Source organism: Lynx canadensis, chromosome C2 (assembly GCF_007474595.2).
Source record: "Lynx canadensis isolate LIC74 chromosome C2, mLynCan4.pri.v2, whole genome shotgun sequence".
Lineage (NCBI taxonomy): Eukaryota > Metazoa > Chordata > Mammalia > Carnivora > Felidae > Lynx > Lynx canadensis.
In genome coordinates this window covers 75,585,432-75,598,132 of record NC_044311.2, presented here as the reverse complement: position 1 = coordinate 75,598,132, position 12,701 = coordinate 75,585,432, and the positions used below count along the sequence as shown (strand labels likewise).

At 36.8% G+C, this 12,701-nt stretch overlaps 1 protein-coding gene across 4 annotated transcripts in view; it reads right to left on the bottom strand.

The window, feature by feature from the left end:
- Positions 1-12,701, bottom strand: part of YEATS2 (YEATS domain containing 2) — a 117,497-nt gene that overhangs the window by 80,598 nt on the left and 24,198 nt on the right. For all 4 annotated transcript variants that reach the window (XM_030329024.1, XM_030329023.1, XM_030329021.1 and 1 more), the window contains exons 2-6: positions 11,922-12,039; positions 8,246-8,343; positions 7,608-7,700; positions 3,839-4,084; positions 1,070-1,185 (exon numbers count right to left, since the gene is read on the bottom strand). In XM_030329024.1, the coding sequence (XP_030184884.1) occupies positions 1,070-1,185; positions 3,839-4,084; positions 7,608-7,700; positions 8,246-8,343; positions 11,922-12,024 (656 nt within the window). In that variant the 5' untranslated portion in view covers positions 12,025-12,039. The remainder of the gene's footprint in view (positions 1-1,069; positions 1,186-3,838; positions 4,085-7,607; positions 7,701-8,245; positions 8,344-11,921; positions 12,040-12,701) is intronic.

Sequence of the window (12,701 nt, the reverse complement as noted above, 5' to 3'; positions counted from 1 at the left end):
TTAACTGGGGCTTGGAAGACTTCTCCCCCAATCTGATTTCCCCCCCCAAAATAATTACTGTCTGCCTGAATCCTTTATTTTCAATAACTGAATCTAATTACAATTTTCATAAATATATCAACTTATTCAACAATCAAATATTTACTGAAAATCAACTGTTATAAGGTACAAAACAAACAAGACATACTTTCTACCCTAAAGAGATTCCAGTCTGATTTGGGAAAATTATATAAAAACAGAAAATGATTATATGATAAAGATGACAAGAGAGCATAGGGAAAATATACTTCATGAGGGAGGAGAAGGGCAAATAAATACTTTGTGAGGAAATAACATTCTTACACTATTTGCAGATTTATGTCTATCCATTCCTAGATATTTGGCAAAATGATGGTGTTCCCACAAGACACCTTGAGATACTTATATAATCATATATATAAGTATATATAACATATGATCATATATATAACCAAAATCATAGTTAAAGAGCTAGCCCCTCAGCTTGGAGAAATTCTGTCTTCAAGACATGCTCTGCAATTTTTTGTTAAAAATTTAAAAGACTTCAATTTGGGCAACAAATATTTTTAGCAATTAGCTAAGGCCCCTGAAAATAGAACTAGTTCATAGATCAGAAAAAGTCAAAACTTCTTCCAATTTATCCACACTAACAAACTTGATAAAATACACCATTCGTATATGGGGTGCCTGGTTGGTTCAGGTGGTGAAGCATATGACTCTTAATCTTGGGGTTGTGAGTTTGAGCCCCACGTTGGGTGTAGAGATTACTTAAAAATAAAATCTTAAAAAAAAATAACACTCCATTTGTATAAAAGCTCATGTCTTAGAAATTTTTACCAAGCACAATTTTACTCTATGTCAAAGATTAACAGACACCCTGAAGCAAGAGTTTCAAGTCTTTAGACTCAGTGTACTTTTAAAACAACAAAGAGTTTGGGGGAAAAAAAATCCTTAAGGCCTCTTCCTACAGTAATACTATAATAATAAAAGTATGCAAGAGTATTAACATAAATGGACAGCTGAATATGGGAGAATTCAATTGGATACTTACTTGGACACATTGCCCACTACTATTGTTTTCTTTACAAAAAGACGTGAAGTCTCATCTCCTGTAAGATCAGCATTCCGCTGCTCTGTTTTATGAGAGCCGGTAATACTAGCAATGTCCTGAAAGAAATCACAATCAATGTTTACTTTCAATGTGGACAATTTCCAACAGGCAGAAACCACAAAATCACAGAAGGTATGAATAGAGTAACTCAGATTTTTTTTTAATTACCACATTCTCTGGCTTTGTGGTACCTCTCAGAGCATTAAAGAGTAGTTTTACTTGATCTTTTGCATAGTTTATGCTTGTTCACTATAACTCCATATGTATGTGTGTTTTTAACAGTCATACACCTCTGCTTCGTATATGCAAATAGGATATGGAAGGATACACAAGAAACTATTACAATGGTTACTCCTGGGAAATGGGAACGGGGAAAGGTCAATGGAATTTACTTTCTTTTCAACCTTTTGTATAATCAAAATTTTTTCAATGCGAAATAACATAGACATGATTAATTTAAACTTTGTAGAGATAGACTGCCAGGGTTTAAATCCTGACTCTTCCATTTACCAGATGTGAAATTTTGTGTAATTACTTCGCTATCAAAATGTCCTCATTAATAAAATAAAGATAACAGGGATGCCTGGCTGGCTCAGTCAGTAGAGAATGAGATTCTTAATCTTGGGGTTGTAAGTTTGATCTCCACATTGGGTATAGAGATTACTTAAAAATAAAAATCAGGGGCACCTGGGTGGCTCAGTCAGCTAAGCGCCCGACTTCGGCTCAGGTTGTGATCTCAAGGTTCGAGCCCCACATCGGGCTCACTGCTGTCACAGAGCCTGGAGCCTGCTTCAGATTCTGTGTCTCCCTCTCACTCTACCCCTCCCCTACTCGCGCTCTATCTCTGTCTCTCAAAAACGAATAAACATTAAAAAAAGAAAATCTAAAAAAAATAATAAAAAATAAAGATAGCAGTACCTGTGCCACATGATTGTTTTGTACAGTTCTCAGAGAAGTGCCTGGTACATATGTAGTAAACACTAAATATTTGTTACATAAACATGAGCATGTATATTACATACAAGATGGTAAGTTTCTAAATCCTATGAACAGTATTACCTAAATTATTATTTTTTTTATTTTTTAAATTTTTTTTTTTTTCAACGTTTATTTATTTTTGGGACAGAGAGAGACAGAGCATGAACGGGGGAGGGGCAGAGAGAGAGGGAGACACAGAATCGGAAACAGGCCCCAGGCTCCGAGCCATCAGCCCAGAGCCTGACGCGGGGCTCGAACTCACGGACCACGAGATCGTGACCTGGCTGAAGTCGGACGCTTAACCGACTGCGCCACCCAGGCGCCCCTTACCTAAATTATTTTTAATTGAAACAAAAAATGGCATCTGACTTCGGCTGAGGTCTTGATCTCATAGTTTGTGAGTTCGAGCCCCACATGGGGCTCACTACTGTCAGCACAGAGCCTGCTTCAGATCCTCTGTCTCCCTCTTTCTCTGCCCCTCCCCCACTCTCCCTCTCTCACAAAAATAAATAAAACATTAAAAAATACACACACACACATATAAAAACAAACAAAAACAAACAAAAAGGGGTGCTTAGCTGGTTCAGTCAGGAGAGTATATGACTTTTGATCTTGGGGTTGTAAGTTCAAGCCCCATATTGGGTGTAGAGATTAAAAAAAATCTTAGAAAAAAAAACACACACACACACACACACATACAAAAAAAAAAAAAATGCAGTATTTGCTCAGAAATAATAGTGGTTAGAAACAAGTAAATCCAAACATTAAGAGTTTTCATTTTTGGGTGGTGGCATCATGAATGACTTTTCTATTGTTTTTTACTTTCCTGTAAATTTTTCAACAATGAACACATACAGATTCACAATCAGAAAATTTTAATTTGATTTTTATCAAAAATAAATCAAATCCGGGGCACCCGGGTGGCTCAGTCAGTTAAGTGTCCAACTTCAGCTCAGGTCATGATCGCACAGTTTGTGGGTTCCAGCCCTGCATTGATCGGGCTCTATGCTGACAGCTCAGAGCCTGGAGCCTGCTTCGGATTCTGTGTCTCCCTCTCTCTCTGCCCCTCCCCCATTCGTGCTCTGGCTCTCAAAAATAAACAAACATTAAAAAAAATTGAAAAAATAAATAAACAAAATCCTTGATGTCTGAGTATGTGAAAAGCAACCTGGAGATTTCCTCTACCACAGAACCCCTGGCTAGGAAAATCATCCAGTAAGGGCTCTGTAGCCAAATATTATATATACTGAGAAATTCAGAGCAGTTTGATACAGGAACTCAAATAAGAAACTGGCAGGATCAAAGAAGAATAAATGGTTTTCAATTCTATTTATTATTTGTCAAGTTTCCCCCAGTTTTTAAAGCATTAAAGTTCCACAAAGGAAAATGCTGAAAAGAAAATAAAACATGACAGAATGGAAAGACTTTGGACAAGGTCACAGAATTGCCAATTCCTCAAGGTTTCTCTCATATCTATGTGGATGGCATCTAGGAGTTGTGCGGTACACAGTTCTGATTCAGTTTAATTCTCAGCTTAATTAAGTTTAATTCTCAATTCTGATACTTGTGGGCAAACAGAACTTTAACCTCTTCAAGACGGCTTCCCCATCTCCAAAAGGGATATAATTGACTTATTTCCTAGGGTTCTTATGAAGAGAAAATGAAATAATACATACTTAGAAAATACTAGTTCCCTTCTCCTCTGACTCCCTCCCACCCATCCAACTATACCCTTCCAGTATTTCGACTTGGTCTCTGTTCCATGTTGTTTGAGAGTCTTTCCTCTATATCCATATTGCTGTTATTGTCTTTGTCAGATAAGAAGTCATTGTGTTGAGATAAAGAATCACTTTCTGAATGATTGGCTGATGGTGTTTCTGATCTCTGATTGGCAGGAGAGGATGACCTAGATGGTGATTCCAAAAATTTCTTGATAGCAGGATGATTAAAAACCATTGTATCACATGTTTTTGATCCCTGCAAAAATGAAAGCAAGCAAATTAAACTTTTAATCTTTCTAAAACCTTATCTATTTAGGGATCATGCTTGAAATTCTTCAAAGTCTCCCCCCACCCATAAAACGAAGTCCAAGCTCCTTAACGTGGTCTGGGTCAACAAAACAAAAACTAGAAAGTGATAAATAATTGTGTGAAGGTCCTAACACTGAAAGTTAAAAATTCAAGTTCTCTGAAAATGAGAAATCAAGGTGAATAGGTAGTAACATATAGAAAGTAAGATCTGACTTTTAAAAAATTAGTCTCACAATGCTTTAACACAAACTCCTCAACTGTCTAAATAAAACATTCCTGTAAGAGACATAAAGATTTTTTTAAATGTGTATGTAAAATGGCTCCCACACAGGAGTAAAATGTAGCATAGAATGCTGTAAAATGATTAATACTTACATATATTTGCTATCAGACCAGTACTGAAGCCTGGAATATTTTTGTGTATCTTGTTACTTGGATACAAAATACAGTGTACTCTGTTATAATGTGATTCACTCTACAGTTCCTAGGCAGCACAGCTTTTAAAAATCGTGCTATTAAAATCATTTAGTGAGAGAAAAGGAGTCAGAGACTAGGATTTCAAAGCAACAAAACTGCTGAATCTCAATAATAAAGGGTATTTTTTAGAGCTGTGATGTATTTTATTACAGCAAACTAAAAATAATTAAATGGCAGATCGTAATAGACAAAAATACACCTAAATATCCTTGAATAAATCCTAATCAGAACAGCAAAAAAAAAAATCAGTGTACTTCTAGACCACCAAATAACAGTTCAGAACTGCTAATGGTTTAAAAAAAAAAAAAAAGGCAACAAAACATTAAATGGACAACCACCTCTTCAGACAGAATAACTACAAGCCCCGTACCATGCAGCTGCTAGCTTATAAGAAATGACTTTAAGGGGCGCCTGGGTGGCGCAGTCGGTTAAGCGTCCGACTTCAGCCAGGTCACAATCTCACGGTCCATGAGTTCGAGCCCCGCGTCGGGCTCTGGGCTGATGGCTCAGAGCCTGGAGCCTGTTTCCGATTCTGTGTCTCCCTCTCTCTCTGCCCCTCCCCCGTTCATGCTCTGTCTCTCTCTGTCCCAAAAAAAATAAATAAACGTTGAAAAAAAAAGAAATAACTTTAAAATCTGCATTGAAGAGCATCTACCAAAAATTCATATGCACCCTGAACTTTGAAGGTGACTCTATTTGGAAATAGACTCTTTGCAGATATGATCAAGTTAAGATGAAATCATACTGCTTTAGGGCCTACCTAGTTAAGAGGGAAATGTGGACAGAGAGAAACTAAGAAGACACACAAGAGGGAAAATATCCATGTGAAGATATACAGAAACTATAGTGATGTAGCCACTAGTCAAGGAATGCCAAGGTTTGCCAGCAACTGTCAGAAGGTAGGCGAAGGCAAAGAAGGATTCTTCCCTACAGCCTTCAGAGACAACATGGTCCAGCCAACACCCTGACTTAGGGCTGCTAGTCTCCACAATCATCAGATAATAAATTCCTCTTGTTTTAAGCCACCAAGCTTGTGGTAATTTGTTATGATAGCTCTAAAAAAATAGCTCAGGGCCCCTGGGTAGCTCAGTCAGTTAAGGGTCTGACTGACTGGGATTATTCGACTCAGGTCATAAATCTTATGGTTCGTGGGTTCGAGCCCCACGTCAGGCTCTGTACAGACAGCTTGGAGCCTGGAGTCTGCTGTGGATTCTATGTCTCCCTCTCTCTCTGTCTTATCCCAGCTCGAGCATGTGCTCTCTCAAAAATAAACATTTAGAAAAAAAAATTAAAAAATCGTTTAGGCTCTAATATGCATTATGGAAATTCCTAAAGTAGAAGAAACAACTACCTAAGATTAAACTCAAGTAATGCTGCAGATTTCTCCAAGACAATGTCAGGAGTACCACCAATGCCAGGTACACTACGCTCCACAGGATGACATGAAAGCCAAAACACAGCACCTCTTATCTGTAAAAACCATGGGGAACAATGGAAAGAAAGCAGTATGCCGTCACACCTTCCCCAGCCCTGCCACCATTCTCACTGAGCCAGTACTGTCCAAGAGAATGATCTGAGAAAACTTATGAAAAAGAAATTTTAAAATGAAAAACGAAAAGTTATGCTGAAATTATCAAACTGTCAAACAAGAACTTCTGTTTCAGTTGAACCCTATCCCCATTCCTTTATAACTGGACCAATCTAGTGGTAATCCCATTAACTAAGTGGTTAAACTTAATATCTTTAACAACAGGACAACCTGATTACTATGTCACCTGATGTGATATAATCATGAGGTATACAGAATCACTTAGGAAGTATTATTGCCAAAAACCTCTAACTTTAATCAAATCTTTAGACCCAACTACCAGTTTGCAAAAAAATAGAGGGAATGAAGGAATAACCCAAGGGGAAAAAATAATAAACCCAAAATGTGGGATATCCTATAAACATAAATGAACTATTCTCTTCAAATAAGTCAATATCATGGGGGAAAAGGTGAAAGAAGTATTTTAGATGAAATGAGTCTAGAGAAACAAAACGTCCAAATGTAGCCCATGAACCTTAGATCCCGTGTCAAAAACAAGCTTTAAAAGATATTTTGGGGACAGGGCTCTGGGTGGCTCAGTCAGTTAAGTGTTCAACTTTGGCTCAGGTCATGATCTCACAGTTCATGAGTTCGAAACCCGCGTCGGGCTCTGTGCTGACAGCTCAGAGCCTGGAGCCTGCTTCAGATTCTGTCTCCCTCTCTCTCTGCCCCTCCCCCATTCGTGTGTGTGCGTGCACGCTTCTCTCTCTCAAAAATAAACAAGCATTAAAAAAAAATTTTTTTAATCTTTAAAAGATATTTTGGGGACAACTGGGAAAATATGAATATGGACTGGTTATCAAATAATATCAGGAAGTCACAAAAGAATGTCCTTTAGGAAATAAATGATTTAAGTACTTAGGGGTGAAGTGTCATGATGCCTGGAACTTATTTTCAAATGTTCTAGAGAAAAATAAATAAAGCAAAATGTTAAAATATGGAATCTCAGCATGCATAAACAGGTGTTTATTTCACCTCTTCAGTGTACTTGAAATTTTTCATAAAGACTGGGGAAAAAAAATCAGGGTTTCCTGAATAAGGTATATATACTGAAACTACAAATTGCTGTTCATTAGGAAAATCAATCTACCTATAATTTGCTCCAAAGCCGACCATAATCAAATGAAGAATAAGGCAAGAACAGGGTCTCATTCAACTCTGTATCTGCAAATCCTAGCAACAGGTGCTGAATATTAGTTGGAAAAGGATTAAATAAAAAGGAAAAAATGTTACTTGGGATTATTGACAGTTTATGTATTTTCCCAGGAAGGGAGGCGAGGCTTCTTGAATTCTGAAGGCCAATACAAGATACGTTTCAAAGGCAGGAATTTCACATTAACACTGATTTCCCCTTCATACAACAAATATGGATGGCCAGAAATGATTGTATATGAGGAAAACTTACCTCAGAAACTTTTAGAAGGCCTGCAGAAGCATAGTAGTTGGCAACAATGCAGGCACGAAGTTTATCCATCATCCTTCTTGCCTCAATCAATCGCTACAAACAAATGTTAACTCATTAAAAAAATGGAAATGACAGAAGAGATACACTATAAAAATTTTCATAAAATAAGAAATACAAATGACCAAAAGCTCAATTTCTCTAATAAGCAAAGGAAAGCAAAAACATGACTATTTCTACCTATCAAACTGGCAAAGGATTGAAAAGAATGACAAAAGCCAATACTTGCAAGAGAATATAGACATGTTAATATGAACATCTGTGTGTATATATGCATATTCACTGAGAAACGTCCATAAAGAAACTGGGCACAAGAGCAAAGAGGAATTATGTTTTGGGACGGAATTTCAGGTAATTTTTTTTCATTATGTTTTCCTGCAGTTTCATTTATAGAAAAAAAAATTGCCTTTTTTCCAGAATGAGAAAACTCTTTAAAAGAATGGCAAAGGGAAAAAAAACATAATTTTATCTCAACAGATCTTTTTTAATTCATCATGTATAGATTTTTTTTGCAATAGCTTTGTTGTTTTTTTTAAATTTATCACCATTTTTTAAATATATCACAATTATCACCATTATACCTGGTCGATGACTTCAATTTCGTGTTCCTTATTCTTCATTTCAAGTGCAAATTGTTCCTTAATAATAGTCTCAATCTTCTGCACAGCAGCATCTCGAGCTGCAAAAAGAACATAAAATAATCCAAGGTCTAATTAATCAGTGACTGTCTTGATTTAAGTCAGCATGCAATAGAACAAACCCAGAAACAATGACTCCTAAGTGGAGAAACCTAGTGGCTGTCACCTTAATCAATGATGAAAAGTTAACATCACTAATACAGGGGCAAACTGACCTCATGTGTTTTCTGACATAATGCAATGTCATCACTCTATGCCGTTCTAGTGAAAAATGCTAAATCTAATCACAGGGAACATCAAACAAACCTAACTGAAGGATATTCCACATAGTAACTGGCTTATATGATTCAAATATTAGAGTCAAGAAAGACAGAAAGGTTGAGGAGATTAGAGATATGACAACAAAATGCACTGTGTGATCCTGGACTGGATCCTGGAGAGGGGAAAACAGTTATAAAATACAATACTGGGACAACTAGTCCCTGTTATTCAAGTGTTGAATATGGACTATAGGTTACACAATGTAATGGATGAATGTTAAAATTTCCTGCTTCTGATAATAGTACTATGATCACATAAGGGAATCTCCTTAGGAAATAACACTGTGTTTACAGGTGTCCAACTTATTTTCCAACGATTTAAAAAGAATGATGTGCATATATACCTGAATGTGTGCGACTGTGTGTGTGTGTGTGTGTGTGTGTGTGTGTGTGTGTTTGGGGTGTGGGAAAGACTGATAAATCAAATAAGGCAAAAATATAAACAACTGGCAAATTAATCTGGATAAAAGACATGCAAGTATTCCTTGCAATTATTCTGTTTGGAATTGTATCAAAGTAAAATTACTGGGGAGAAAACATGAAATCTATTAAAATTCCAGGAGAAACATTTGTTGACCTGTGAAAAACCACAGTCCAAGGACAAAGAAAATACAGTTAGCTAGAGGGGAGGCAGTCTGTGATATAAGAGCAGTTCATAAAAAGGCATGTAGCTTCCTTCTGTAGAGAAGGCTATGGCAAGCAATTCAGCAGTTTCTGATCACAACTATATAAAGGAATAAGCAAATAAAAAATTCAAAAGTAAAGAAAATGCTTCTACTCCTGAAGCTAGTATTACACTATGTGTTAACAGGTATTTAGGGGCGCCTGGGTGGCTCAGTCGGTTAAGCGGCCGACTTCAGCTCAGGTCATGATCTCGCAGTCCGTGAGTTCGAGCCCCGCGTCGGGCTCTGTGCTGACAGCTAGGAGCCTGGAGCCGGTTTCAGATTCTGTGTCCCCCTCTCTCTGACCCTCCGCCGTTCACTCTCTGCCTCTGTCTCAAAAATAAATAAACGTTAAAAAAAAAATTTAAACAGGTATTTAAATAAAAACTTAAAGAAAGAGAAAAGGAAAGAAAAAAAGGAAAGAAAATGCCTCTAAATGTGATAGAATTCAGATGATGACTACTCAAAATAATATGCAACTCAGAGTCTAAAATATCAGATACAAGAGAAAAAAAAAGAGCCAAATGACTGCTTGAAAAACCTGGAATTTGGGGGCAGCTGGCTGGCTCAGTCAACAGAATATACAACTCTTGACCTTGGGGTTATAATTATGTTCAAGCCCCACTTTGGGTGGAGAGATTACTTCAAAATAAAATCTTTAAAAAGAAAAAAAAACCAGGAATTTTGCAAAAGGGTTCTGTGTTTATAACATGAAAAAATGATGTTCACCCATGCTTTGAAGTATATGAAAAATTGCAGAGAAAATTTGGATACTCTGATGGCCATATCACTTTCTCATTGTAAAACATGCCATTATATGGCAACTTCAATGTTGCCATTAAACTTCAATGTATACTAGTAATGGAATAAGAGAGCATTCTTGTGATATGTCTGCATGGAAGCAAATGACTGATATTTCTCATCATGAAAAAGAAAAGTATTTTCTAGTATTACTATATATATGTCCTCGTCTGTAGAAACCAGCAGATACTCTTAGGGAAGGCTGAAAAGTCAGAAACTGTGATCACTGAAGGCTATTTTATCATAAGCTCCTCAGAAAGAAACGCTTCTAAATTATCCCTTTCATGGAATAAATAAAAACACAAACAACAAACAAAACAATATAAGCAAAGGGAAGCATCCTACCAAATCTACTTTGAGAAAAATTCTGAAAAATAAAAACATGGCTTGGGATTAGGCAGAGAGTATGGACATCAAAAAGAAGAGTAGCAAACTGTCTTTCAGTAAGAAAAAACCATCCCTGCTTAGACTGAGTATCTGGGAACTTACACTAGATTTAAACTGAAATTATGATGTTTACTAAAACAATCAGTTTTTCCTACTCTTAGTTTTCTTTAAAAAAAAAAGTTATGCCATGTGATGCATTTGAGTAATGGATATAAGTTTCACATTTATTTGGCTTATTACGGAAAGGAAATGACTGTTCCTTATAAATAAAATTACAACTGAATGAGGGGAAAGGTTGCAGTCAATGAAATGGTTTCATTGTTTGGAATTCAATTTGATAATTTTTGGTCCACAAAGACTTTCTGTGGTACATATGACTTGACTGCACTGAGAGAGACAGGAATTTTCTTTCACTACTTCAATTCTAGCAGCACTAATCTTTGTGGAGCTACAACACTTTATGACTTGGCTGCTTCTTTACCCAGCTGTAAATGTTAACTTACATGGACTTACTATTTAAATAAACGGTAATGAATTTCAGCAATAATTTAAGAACTCAAATTCAGGGGCACCTGGGTGGCTCAACTGGTTAAGCATCCGACTTTGGCTCAGGTGATGATCTTGTGGTTTGTGAGTTCGGGCCCGCATAGGGCTCTCTGCTGTCAGCATAGAGCTGGATCCTCTGTCCCCCTCTTTCTCTGCCCCTCCCCCACTCACGCTCTCACTCTCAAAAATAAACATTTAAAAAAATTAAAATAAAATAACTCAAATTTAGCAACTTTTTCTGAGAGAGCTTAAAACATTCTGGGTAGCTACACACAGTTGATGATTTGCTCTTCAACCAATTATATGATCTTGGGCAAGTAGTTTAATGCCCCTTAACTACTAGCAACTAAGTGCAGGAGTTAAACTAGATCACTATTTCTCAAATGTGTATCATTCGTATACCACCTTTAAGTTACCTACACCACATCTGAGAACCCTATGAAACACCTAATTAACATAATTAAATAATATTTTTACATTATTTTAGCCTCATCCTAAGCAAAAGTAGTCACAAAATTACAAGTTTGATGAGACCATCATCTTTCCAATAGACATTAAAATAATATGCAACAATTACAATAAAAAACTTAACCCAATGTACCACCTATAATCATCTACCACACTGCAGTATACATATTATAGGACTTTATGATTATACCTAACACACAACAATAACTAAAACTTACAGCCAGTCTCATTACTGACACTTCACTGTCTACCTGATTGTCTTCCTGGCCTCTTATGTCACAAATGGTGTATTGCTATTAACAGAGCACTTAACTAATCCCTCTTCAAATTATATACAGCAGTGGAAATGCATTTTGTTTTAGTTTCTGTAAATCTTATAGGGAGGCAGATCTCAACAAAGAAATAAATAATTTCCTAAGGGAGGTGAATTTCTACCTGAATTCTCAATTGCTTTATGCCGCTTATTTGGAAGGGCCACAGATACATCCTCATAATCAGGGTCGGTTTCTTTGATTGTCCGCTTGATTCCAGACATCATGACATTCGTTCTTCACTGTGAAGTAATAATAAATAAACAAGTAACACTGTTTGATGCTAGTACTTATAAATATATGTATACACATATATAAAGGGAATATTACATAATTCTGATAACTCATAAGTCTCTGTAAACACGTACATATCCCTGTTAAAGCCAAAAGCATTAACTACCTTCAAAGGTTCACTTTAAGGAAAAAAGTCATCATCATCTGTTAGAAAGTGTAGGTTTGCCTTTCAAGAGAAAATCCTTTAACAAGGCAGCACGCTACTCAGGCTTTTCAAAAGGGGCCAGTCTTTCAATGAAGGGCACTCATAATGAAAGGAAAGAAACCAGACTCTGATGACAACATGGTTAAAGCCCAAATAGCATCTTGGAATTCACAATGCATCCACCATATTACAAAATGAGAGGCACCTGGGTGGCTCAGTCAGTTAAGCATCTGACCTCGGCTCAGGTCATGATCTCACAGTTTGTGGGTTTGAGCCCCTCGCCGGGCTCTGTGCTGACAGCTCAAAGCCTGGAGTCTGCTTCACAGTCTCTGTCTCCGGCTCTCTCTGCCCCTCCCCCGCTCACACTCTGTGTGTGTGTGTGTCTCTCTCAAAAAATAATAAAATAAAAAATTTCTTAAACTTAAAAAAATGAGCAATATATATAGTTAAGCTCTCAATAAATAA